At 39.7% G+C, this 12,424-nt stretch overlaps 1 protein-coding gene across 4 annotated transcripts in view; it reads left to right on the top strand.

Moving 5' to 3' along the window:
- PTBP3 (polypyrimidine tract binding protein 3) overlaps positions 1-12,424 on the top strand; it is a 78,263-nt gene that overhangs the window by 17,941 nt on the left and 47,898 nt on the right. For 2 of the 4 annotated variants that reach the window (XM_075560322.1, XM_075560319.1), the window contains exon 2: positions 7,919-8,003. The exons of 1 other annotated variant lie outside the window; for it this stretch is intronic. In XM_075560322.1, coding sequence (XP_075416437.1) covers positions 7,970-8,003 — 34 coding nt within the window. In that variant the 5' untranslated portion in view covers positions 7,919-7,969. The remainder of the gene's footprint in view (positions 1-7,918; positions 8,004-12,424) is intronic. One more of the 4 variants, XM_075560323.1, reaches the window with a different exon arrangement.

The following is a 12,424-nucleotide window of genomic DNA, read 5'->3' as shown; positions in this document are numbered from 1 at the left end:
GCCCAACGCATATGTACTATGCCTCCAAGGCTCTGTGTTAGGATGAATGTTGTAGAATTTCCTTTTTAAAATGTTAGGCATATATATTAAAAGATTGATATTTCTCACATTTAAGAGACTTTGTCCAATGTTCTATTGAATGCATAAATATCGGCATATGTAGTTTTTTGGGAAAAGACTGAGCAATCAATCATTAGTATTTATTTGCCCCTGGGAATATGGTGTGGCGTGGGCATCTGACCTCTAACTTCAGGAAGAGGAGAGAGGCTGATCTCTGTGAAGCCAAGGTCAGACATATCTCCAACCTTTTATCACTTCTGGCACCAACTATCCTCCCCATGGCATGCTCTGCTTCTCTACTGGGTTCATTGTGGTGAGCACACATAATTCACAGACATACTCAGTTACGGAGTCTATTAGGGAAGTAGGAACCGGTTACAGTTCAGGATCAGAAAGGACTTGATGTAGCTCTTTGATCAGGGCATCTTGGACCCCTCAGCCTGGCCTCTGCTCTGCTTAGGCATATGTCCCAAAGGTCTTAAGCATACCAACAAGTACCTGGAGGCTGCCCACCCTGCCAGCCAGTAGAAGGTATTCTTTCCCGTACTCATTGTGTTTGTACACTCATGGTCGCTGCCTTATTTAGTTGGCCAGGAGCCTACTGCGCCATCTTGCCTGTTTTCCTGGATTTGCTGCTGCCTTTGTTCTGCAGCTACTTCCTAGCATCTTTTTCCAAGTCTGGTGGTGGAGCTCCTGAGTCTAGGAGATTCTCAGTGGTGGGGACCCTGATTGAAAGGATATGGATATGCTCCACTCCCGTCTTTTCTTGGTGGTCATGTTCTCCCATTTTCTGGAATGGCTCATTTTAAACCTATAACCATGGTCAACCCACCCCCTCACTGGGATTCCATGTACCATGTTTGCATATTCCCAAATGAATATTTGGATGTTGTGCACATTGTTTGCGTTATTAACAAGACGTCTGATTCCCTTGGTAGACCACCAGTAGCTCAGTTGTGTTCTCTCACCCCGTCATTTGGGTGAGAAAGGGCATATGAAAGCAATCCATTGCATTTCAGGTCACTCCCTGGCTTTTCTAGCCAGAATTTTTTCACATTTGCAGTATAACTTCGCCATTCCCCAGTTATTTTACCTCTTCAAAATGATCATCAACAATTAGTCCTTTAGTAGAGCAAAAAGTCTTCAGGGTGAGGTTACTCATGTACCAGCCATTCAGGTCTGCTGCAGGTATTCATATGATCTGGTCAGGTTATCCAAAAGTCTTGGTTTCACCTTGTCTGCTATCGGATAAAGTCTAACTGAGAGAAGAATATTCCTTTGCTCTGAGTTTCATGAAATATCAACATAAAACCTTTAAGGGGTTTTTTGCTTGGCCACTGACCTCTAGTCCAGCGATGTCTCTCCCTTGTCTACTCTCACACTTGAGTCTCTACAACTACAATCACAAAGGACTCTCCTAGCAGTCAATGCATACTGTTAAATTATATAACCATAATAGCATCCCCCCCCCCCGCCCCAACACACACAACACACCAATTCTCTCTTCCCCAGACGGATCAGGGAAAGAGGAAACTTCTTTGGGGAATCCTCCCTACAGAATACATTTTGGATGTAAGCACACATCTATGAAAGTGCAAGCCATCCACTTCATGCCTTTATTCCCCTACTCCCTGCCCTTTCCAGACTTGTATTAAGAATATTAATTCTTAGAGTAACACATGGTGCTGTCTACCATTATCCTTATTTTACAGACAAGCAAAGTGAGACTGAGAGGTTCATTTGCAGTATCTTACGAAGGCATTTCACAAAGTTGCCTAGCATCAATGGGAGTAGGGTGACATTCTCTTCCTGAAGAAAGTATTTTTAAGTCATGGGTGTGAGTTGGGATGAAGTTACTTCACTGAGAAAGAAGAGGGACCAAAGAACTTTTGAGCAGAACTACACGAAGGCTTCAGAAAGTTCAAGGACGAGAAGGGGGAGAAAGGTGAAATGCACGCAAGGCTGGATCTATAGCCCCCCCCCCTCCAAGGGGACGAATAACAGAAATGTGGGTGAAGGGAGACAATGGATAGTGTAAGATACGTAATAACAATAACAATATATAATTGATCAAGGGTTCACAAGGGAGGTAGGGAGGGGGGAAAAGGCACTATATATACCAAGGGCTCAAGTAGAAAATGTTTTGGAAATGATAATATACAAAAAAGCTTGATACAAGTGATGTTTGGAATGTTGTAAGAGCCCCCGATAAAATGATTAAAAATTTTTTCAAGGAAAAATCCAAAAATTTAATTCTGTTTCTTCATGAGCTTTTAAAGGCCACCCCTGGTACCGTGTACCACTGGATTTGTGAGGTACCTATTCAAGGATGATAGCATTTTCTGTTACCTTGACCTTTTTTCTTAACTGATTTCTCAGTCCCTACCCCCATAAAGTAAATTCTGGATAAGAGCCCTGGTTTAGCAGAGTGGTTTATAGGTATTGCATATATTTTCTACCATTTCATGAGTTGCCTGTTTTATTTTCTTAATTGTGTCATTTGCTTAAAATTTTTTCATTTTAATATCTAGTTTACTAATATTTTTATGGCTCTGCTTTTTGTTTCTTGTTTATGAAGTGTTTCCTTACCTCAAGAGTGAAGACATCTTCTAGAGTCCTTATGATTTTGTCTTTTACATTTTGATTTAAAACCCACCTAGAATTAATGCTTAGTTGGCATTTTAACATATTCCTACATCAAAATCAAAAGTGATTTTGATTTTAAAAATAAAATGATCTATATGTAAAGATATAAATAATACTAAATCACATGTAGAAAAAATATTTTTAAATCATTTTGTTAGGGGCTCATACAACTCTTTATCATAATCCATACATCCATTAAGTATGTAAAGCACATTTGTACATTGATTGCCCTCATCATTCTCAAAACATTTGCTCTCCACTTAAACCCCTGGCATCAACTCCTCATTTTTCCCCTCCCTTCCTGCTCCCCCACCCTGATGAACCCTTGATAATTTATAAATTATTATTTTGTCATATCTTGCACTGAACATAGATATTTTTGTGTAATACATCTTTTACTATATTTCTCATAAAACCATGCTGGGTGCATTTACATTTTTGCTACATTTAACATTCACCTTCCCGCAGCTGTGGTAGCGGTGAACGACGGCGACAAGGATGTTCTTTGTCCAGACAGTGTCTATATGGTTCAGACTTCTTAGGAAAGCCTGTTCCTTAGTAAGATCTTAATCCTAGTCTCTCAGGGAGTTGGAGTCTTCAGGATTTTTTTCATCCTTGGTGCTATTTCATTCCTCCTTCTTATGTATCTCTGTAAGAAAGTAGCAAAACAAGAAAGAGAAAGAAAGCAGCAAAATATCCACAGATAATAAATTCTGGCTGTTTCAATAAAGGAATTTTAAAAATAATTGAATTTCTATTTTCAAAATCATTGGTGGTTTGTTTTTCTATAGCAAAATCTGAAATTTCCTCCTACAAATCTCAAACTCAGACTCACTGCTATTAAATTGATTGCGACTCTTAGGGACCCTATAGAAGTGGTATTTAAACCTAAATATTAAGCATTTAATGTTATGCTCTTGTTAGCCTAATAATGGTACAGTAGTTTGGAGATTGTTTTTTATCATCTGTCCAAGATGATATTTGCTGTTTAAAATGGACCAAGTTTAACAAACAATACTATTTGGAAATAGGTTGTTTTTTAACCTTTGGACATAGTATTTATTGTACTTCTAAATGTAAACGCTTTAACCTTGGTGCTAGAGCTTATGTTAACAGTGGGAAAGGCTGGGCTGCCTTTTAGCACTGACTATTCAGATTTGCAATAGGTAAAAAGTCTTTACCTGACCAAAACAAAGCATGCTAACTCAAACAGTAGTAGCTGCGTAAGAAATCATATATATTGCAGGTAATTTTTAGGATTAACAGATAAGTAGCACTAAGAAATTTGACAAATACTGCAATAAATTGCCTCATTTCTGGATATCTCACACCATGTAAAACAACGTAAAGATGGATCAAGGACTTCAATGTAAGCCCTAAAGCTATAAAGACTGTCAGTGAAAACATAGGGGCACATTTAGTAGCCCTAATACATGGCATAAATATGCTATTAGACATAACTGAAAACACCCAAACAGAAGATAAACTAGGTAACGGTGACCTAAATTAGACAGTTAATGTGTGTAAAAGAGTTAAGAAGAGAACACACAGACTGAGAAAATATTTTTGTTTAATCACTTATCGATTTTAGGACTAATCTCTAAAACCTTTAGAAAACTTTATTACCGCAACAAGAAAAGGACAAATGCAATTAAAAAACAGGCAGAAAATGTGAACAGACACTTAGCAAAGAAGACACCCAGGCAGCCAACAAACATATGAAGAAATGCTCATTGGTAATGAAATGATCATTAGTAATTAGATGCACATAGAAACAATGAGGTATCTCATTCCTGCATTAACAGCAAAATTAAAAAATAAAACAGAACAAATGACGATAGGAGGATAGAAAACTGGAATCTTCTTACACTGCTCATGGGAATATAAACTGTAACCACTATGGGGCCAGCCCCTTCTCCCCCCAGAAGAATTTACTTCAGAGGACAGCACTGAAGCTACAACTCAGGGAGAGGGACATGTCTGATCAGAGCACAAGGGAGCAAATGAAGGGGAGAGTGGAACATATCCTGGCCCACCAAACCCTGAGGACGATATCCCCACTCAGAGCAGCCAGTGCACAGAGAGGACCATATGAAACATGGCATGACATGCCTCACGTACCCATAGCCCTATGAAGGACAACACTGGAGGCCCAGTGCCGGAATTGGGCCTGATCTGACCCCACCATGCCAAGGCTAAATACTAAGGGTGTACAACAGAACAGCAAGGGGAACAGAGCAAGGAAGTCCAGAGGGAATATCAAAATACACTTTGGGGCCAGGGCGTGGCACCCCATCAGATTCTACCAGAAAACCCTCCTGAAGGTCAGCAAACAGACCTTGAACTATTTACAGCCTCTTTTTTTGGTCATTTGTTTTTTGTTATTGGTTTGTTTCTTTTGTTGCTTTATCTTGTTTTTTTGTGTGCATATTATTATCTGCAGGTCTGTCTAGATAAAATAGGGAGGATAAACAATCTGGAGGAGGAAATAATGGGACCGATGCCTGGGGGGGGCGTGGACATAGGAGGGGGTGCGGGAGGAAGGAAGAGAGTGTTAACAAACCTAGGGACAAGGGAACAAGTGATCCAAAATCAATGGTGAGGGTGTAGGAGGCCTGGTAGGGTTTGATCAAGGGGCAGTGTAACTGAGAGGAATTACTGAGATCCAAATGAAGGCTGAAAATGATAGACAAGAGGAAAGTAAAAGGAAATAGAGGAAAGAACTCGGAGGCAAAAGGCATTTATAGAGGTCTAAATATAGGTATGTACATATGCAAATATATATGACGATGGGGAAATAAATATGTGCATATATTTATAGTTTAGTGTTAAGGTAGCAGATGAACATTGGGCCTCTACTAAAGTACTCCCTCAATGCAAGAACACTTTGTTCTTTTAAACTGGCATCCCATGATGCTTTTTCTGACATAATCTCCTAAGACAGTGGGTGCATAAGCAAATGTGGTGACGAAAGCTGATGGTGCCTGGCTATCAAAAAATACGGTGTCTGGGATCTTAAAGGCTGAAGGTAAACAACTGGTCATCTAGCTTAACACAACAAAGCCCATATGGAAGAAGCACCCTAGCCTGTGTGATCATGAGGTGTCGATGGCATCAGACATCAAAGAGCAAAAAATCATATGAATGTGAATGAGGGGCAGTGTGGAGTGGAGATCCAAAGCCCATTTGTAGGCATCTGGACATCCTCTTACAGAAGGGTGGCAGGGAGGTGATGAGCCAGTCAGAGTGCAGTGTAGCAACTATGAAACATTACTTTTGTTCTTTAATGCTTCCCTCCCCCCCACTATTATGATCCCAATTCTATCTTACAAATCCTCAGAGGATATACACTTTTACAGATTAGAGCTGGAAACAGATGGAATCCAGGATAGATAAACCCCTTGGGACCAATTATTTAGAGTAGAGATACTAGGAGGGTAAGGGAAAGGTGGGGTAGAAAGGGGAGAACTGTTTACAATGATCCACGGACAACAGAAAAGTGGGTGAAGGGAGATATCAGCCAGTGTAATTCATGACAGAATAATAATTTAGTAATTTATAAATTATGGGTTTGTGGGGGTGGCAGGGAAGGAGGGGAAAATGAGCTGCTGATACCAAGGACTCAAGTAGAAAGCAAACGTGTTGAGAATGATGATGGCACAAATGTGCTTGACTCAATGGATGGATGGATGGATTGTGAAAAGAATTGTACAAGCCCCAGTAAATTATTTTTAAAAAGAAAATTAAAATGTAACCACTATGGAAAACAGTATGCTGTTTCCTTAAAAAGTTGCAAATATAAGTACCATAAGATCTGGCAATCCTAATACTTGGTGTATCGGTATGTCCTAGAGCAGTGGTTCTCACTCAATCTTGCTAATGCCACGACCCTTTCATACAGTTCCTCATGGGGCTGTGACCCCCAACCATATTATCATTGCTATTTCATAACTAATTTTGCTACTGTTAGGAATCATCATGTAAACATCTGATATGCCGGATATGTAAATGTGATATTGTGAAATGTTTATTTCTAATGACAAATGAAATTTTGTCTTGAGGCAGGGTGTAGCATGGGTAGCAGTCTTCATGCCAGGTACTCATGTGGGCAATATCTGCATGTGGGCAGACCTGCCTGGAGACAGGTAGTGGAGTGGTGTCTTGGCTCCTAAGACCATATGTATTTTCCAATGGTCTTAGGCTACCCTTGTGAAAGGATCGTTTGACCCCCAAAGGGGTCGAGATCCACAGGTTGAGAACTGCTGTCGTAGAGGAATAAGAGCTGTGACATGAACACATATAACACAAACATATTATGTCATCTGTGTTCACTGAAACCATATTCCTAATAGCAAAAAGACGGAAACACCAAATGCTTATTAATGGGAAAATGGAGAAAAATCTATGGTATATATGTACACAATGGAGTATTTACTACACAACATTAACAGGTAATGATGAATCTGTGAACTATGTCATAACATGAAGAATCTTGAAAGGCAACATGCTGAGTGAAATTAGTCACTTAAAGATTGAATATTGGGGAGTGGGCGGGGAGTGTGTGTGAACCAGGAACTAGAGGATAGATACATATTAATTTAGGTGAAAAGAAGTTAAAAAAAAACCCCGAAGCTAGGGTCCTTTAGAAAAGGTAAGTTTCAGAAGCTCCCTAAATTCGGTGCCACCTACATTGTCCACTCTTTTAAATCATGGTTATATAGGAGCACAACACTGCCAATGCCATTAAAAAGTTAAGGGTCATCATCACATATAAATTAAAAATTTAAGAACCAACCAGAAATTCGTTGTAAACAAAATGAAAGGGGAAAAAAGTCAAGATTTTAAAGGAGACGTTCACAAGGTCTTTGCCTGTATATGCATAGATTTGCACTTATGTGATGCTTAGAGTTTCAGATACTTGAAATGTAAACACTTGGAGGCTGAAGCTTGATCAGAAATGGCTGTAGAATTATGAGTCCGTCTTTGTGATGACTCTTTTTTGTACAACTTGGGCTAGCTACCAGTCAGCTTGTTTAAAGTTTTTTCATACTTGTAAAGCTCACTTTCAACTGTTAAGTTTTGCGATTCATGATTATATTTCCCCTAACTGTCTCAATGTTTAGGTGAATATTAGTTTTTAATATTCTCAGTAGAAAATTTCCCAAACCATTATCCAAACTTTTTAAACTTGAGCATTGCTTTTGCTTTTCAGCGGGGATCTGATGAGCTTCTTTCATCTGGCATCATTAACGGACCTTTTACCATGAACAATTCTATTTCTATGACAGGTGTGTATGGTGAGTCTTAATTTTTTTTTTCAAAATCTGAAATGTTTTCTCTGTTGAGGTTTCAATTTGTTGTTAAACAGTGTTCTTACATGTCTCATTTTACAAACATGTTGAGGTGTGGCACTACAGTTCTGTGGTATAGATGTTCAGGTAGAAGAAAACATTAATAGAGATAATTTACACATTATAAGGAACCATATGATTTAAAAATAAATTCAAATCATGGAAGCCAGGTGGTGCAATGGTTATTTGCTCAACTGCTAACCAGATAGTGAGTGGTAACGAGGTTACTTCTGTGAAACTCTGTCCTGGGCTCACTATTTTAAGTCAGAATCAACTCGATGACAGTGGATTTCGGCTCTTGAAATTTGGGCGTTGGGGGGAATCCTAGACATGATCTATCCATTTACATGCTCGTACTTTATAAAGTGATAGATTGTAGAGATGCCTCTTTTATTTATTCTGTCCGCTCTTGGGGTTCTAGAAGAATATGATGTCTTGGGGTATATTTTTAAGTACGTAAAAAAAAACAATGAGGTTTGCTGATTTATCTTGTTTTGCTGATTTAGTACTGAGACTTGAGTTTCAAAAATAAATATTTATTGAATATCTTATAAGTTCTATTACAGAAAAGGGAAATAAGAGCCCCTAGCTATATTGTGTTCAAACCTACTGGGGGGAGTTGTGGCTGCTGTGGAACTGTGTGCTAACAGCTGCTGTAGCGGCAGTTCTCAACCTGTGGGTCGCGACCCCTTTGAGGGTTGAACAACCCTTTCACAGGGGTCACCCAGTTCATAACAGTAGCAAAATTACTGGAAGTAGCAATGAGGGTGCATTGTAGCACCTATGAAACATACAGCTTTCCTTTAGTTCTTTAATGCTTCCTCCCCTCCCACTATCATGATCCCAATTCTACCTTAAAAATCTGGCTAGACCAGAGGATGTACACTGGTACAGATTGGAACTGGAAATACAGGGACTCCAGGGCAGATGATCCCTTCAGAAACAGTTCTGAGAGTTGCGATACCCGGTCAATATTGGGGGTGATACTATAAAGGGTGAAGGGGATGGTGGGATGGAGAGGGAGAATGAATTATGAGGATCTACATATAACCTCCTCCTGGGGGATGGACAACAGAAAAGTGAGTGAAGGGAGTGGGTAAGATATGATAAAATATTAATAATTTATAAATTACCAAGGGTTCATGAGGGAGGGAGGAAATGAGCTGATACCAAGGGTTCAAGTAGAAAACAAATGTTTTGAGAGTGATGATGGCAACAAATGTACAAATGTGCTTGACACATGGATATATGCATGGATTGTGATAAGAATTGTATGAGCCCCCAATAAAATGATTTTTTTTAAAGTTGCGGCAATGAAAATAATTTTATGGTTGGAGGGTCACCACAACATAAGGAACTGTATTAAAGGGTTGTCGCATTAGGAAGGTTGTGAACCAGTGTGCTACAGGGAGTATAACTGATGGGTAGTCCCAGCTGTCGCCCTCTGGAGTCCCCCTGAAGTCTTACTGCACTGGTGCTTCCTCGGGCAGCTCCTGGTCAGGGATTGAAAATGGCAGGTGGTGCTCGTACAGGTGGACCCATCCTTGGAAGTCACTGAAGTTCTTTGATTGGACTTTAGTTGAGGGCTCCGCCTCAGGCTTGCTAAAATTCTCTGAGATTCTTCCTTTCTTACTCTCCCACTTGATTCTTCGTGCTCATTTTCTTTAATAAATCTCTTGTGTACAGTTAATCCATCTGTGTGTTTGCTTTTTGGAGTTGCCAAATTTCACAGTAATAGGACTTCCAAAAGTCCTTGGGAAAATGTCATTATCTTTTAATTCCATTTTTCCACAAATTTGTGGAGCATCCTTGTACAGAGCAATAAACAACCATATAGTGTTCTATATGAAGTATAAGGTGGTATGACTATCCAGGAAGTAAAGATGTCTCAGAAAAAGATGACGTATAGCCTAAAACCTGAAGAATAAGTAGGAATTATCCAGGTAAAAGATAAAGGGAATATAGATAGTTTCATGGGAAGGAAAAGATTACAGAAAAGGGGGGAGATGAAAGAGAACGCGTCCATTTAGTAAAGGTACAATATAAAATGCATCACTGTGGCGAGAGTGTGGCGATGGGGGAAGTGGTGATACAACACTTCATTGAGTTTAGTGTTTTGTGATCTAGCCTTTACAGCACTGGGGGGGACAATCTTAATAGTTCACTAATATGCTCCCTTCCAAACTATACAGGTTTGTTAAAAAACAAATAGTAACAACTCTGACCACTATCACTGAAGCAGCAGCAAATTAACCAATCAGCAGGCACTTATTTTATTGCAAGTACTGGAGTGTCCATGAAGAAGGCCTCGGCTTGAGGTTATTACAGCAAACTGTCAGGATTTTACTTTGCTACATCTTGCCCTTGGCTTCATAATTATTTTCTCTTGATTTACAGTCAAGAAAAATAGAATTTAGGTAGGAGGGTCGCCAAGGAAGGAAGGGAAAAACGGATAAGGACTCAAGTAGAAAGATAATGTTTTCAAAATTATGATGGTAACATGTACAAGTTTGCTTGATATAATTGATATATGGATTGCTATAATATCTGTAAGAGCCCCCAAAATGATTTTACAAAAAGAGTTTAGAAAAGTAGCGGCCTATACAAATTTAAAACAAACCTATAGTTACTAATCCCATAAATTTGAACAGTGTCTTAGTGAAATTTATAGTTAGTATGGAAACAAAAGTCTATCTCATTCAAAGTGTCTCCTAGATCCCCAACTCACTCATTGATGTGCCAAGGTAGTTGCTCCTTTCGCCTCTGTAATGTTAGTAAAGTGTGCCTAAGCTGCTGAATTTCAGAGGGCAAATCTAGATTGGCGTGGGTTGGGTTGCTGATGGAATTTGGCTTGGGAGCAAACAAAGTTTGGGTGTTCTTTTTATCTTCCTGGAGATAGCACCCGAAATGCTCTTCGAACTGAGAACCTGTTTTGTGAGTTAAAAAAAAGGGTGATGGTTCTCCCTTAAGCATTTGAAATGCACTGAGTAGATTTGCCTGCCCGCATGGGGATAAGCCCCGCAACCTACTAATGGTAGTAGTCAAATCATCATCATCAATGTTACCATCCTAAGAGCAGTGGAGGGCTGCTGAAGGTTGTTTTTACTTTTGTTTTTGCGTTTTTGAGGTTTTGAATCATGGAATTGCCAAGCTTAAAGGAAAGAATGGTTGGATATCAACAGTATCGAGGGGCTCAGCCTAAACTGGTAAAAGTACAGTCTGGCTTTGTGTTCATTTAATTGGAAGAATGCAATACTGGAAGGAAAGCAGTTAAGAAGTGCCTGCTGTAATAATACAAGTAAGAGGTAGTAGCTTGTACTTTGGTGGTGGATATTGTGATTTAGAGACTTGGAAGATTTAAGTACGGTAAATTGATTGTGATTGGTGAGCAATTGAATGAATAAGGAATTGCAGCAATCATTCACAGGTTTTGGACATGGACTGGAATAATTGCCTCGACTGAAGACAGAGCCTTTCATTTATATTAGAGAATAAAACACAGCAAGTTCAGATGTATATTTTGAGTTTGAGGTTCCTGGGGAACATCCAAGTGCAGAAGTCAGATAAGCAGCAGAGCCTTCTGGTCTCAGTACAATGAGGTAAATTTGGAAGTCAGTTTATTACGTAAATTAAGTTGACACATGAAACCATGGGAGTAGTGTGTCTCACAAGAGGTACGACTTTTATCTAAATGTATTTGGAATCATGGGTGTTAGCAAGGACTTAGTTGGTAAGCGGAGCTCACTTCCAGACACTTTGGTTATATTGAGAGGACCAATGGAAAGACAGCGCTAGATCAGTAGTCAGACAACCATGAGAGTAAAGCAGTGCTTGGCTCACCAGGGTGGTTTGTTACAGCTACGGCCACTTCCAGAGTTTCTAATTCAGTACATCTAGGATAAGGTAAGGTGACCAGACATCCCGCTTTTGGCAGGACAGTCCTGATTTTTAACAATTTTTCCCGCGTCCCGCGCCGTTTTAAAAAAGTCCCGATTTTTGAAAGAATGCACAACAAGCTAGGGTATACGGTTTTTGGCTGCCATGTGGCTATTTCGCCAGGATATGAGTTTTATCAATGGTGTCCCGCTTTACCAATGTTAAAATCTGGCCACCTTAATCTAGGGACTTCAAAGTTGGCGGTTTCAATCTGTGTAAGAAAGCCCTTCAATAAAGATGAGTTATTATAAAGTACCCCTGAATTGATTCTGACTCTTACTGACCCTATGTATGCAAAGCAGAATTACTCCACGGGGGTTTCAAGGTTCTGACCTTTCAGCAGCAGGCTCCCAGGCCTGTCTCCCAAGGTGCCTCTTGGTAGGTTCAGACCACAGACCACCAGCTTTCCAGCCAACAGTCAAGTGCTTCAT

This window comes from Tenrec ecaudatus, chromosome 10 (assembly GCF_050624435.1).
Source record: "Tenrec ecaudatus isolate mTenEca1 chromosome 10, mTenEca1.hap1, whole genome shotgun sequence".
NCBI lineage: Eukaryota > Metazoa > Chordata > Mammalia > Afrosoricida > Tenrecidae > Tenrec > Tenrec ecaudatus.
Note: the sequence above shows the minus strand (reverse complement) of the source record. Positions and strands in the feature narration are given on the sequence as shown.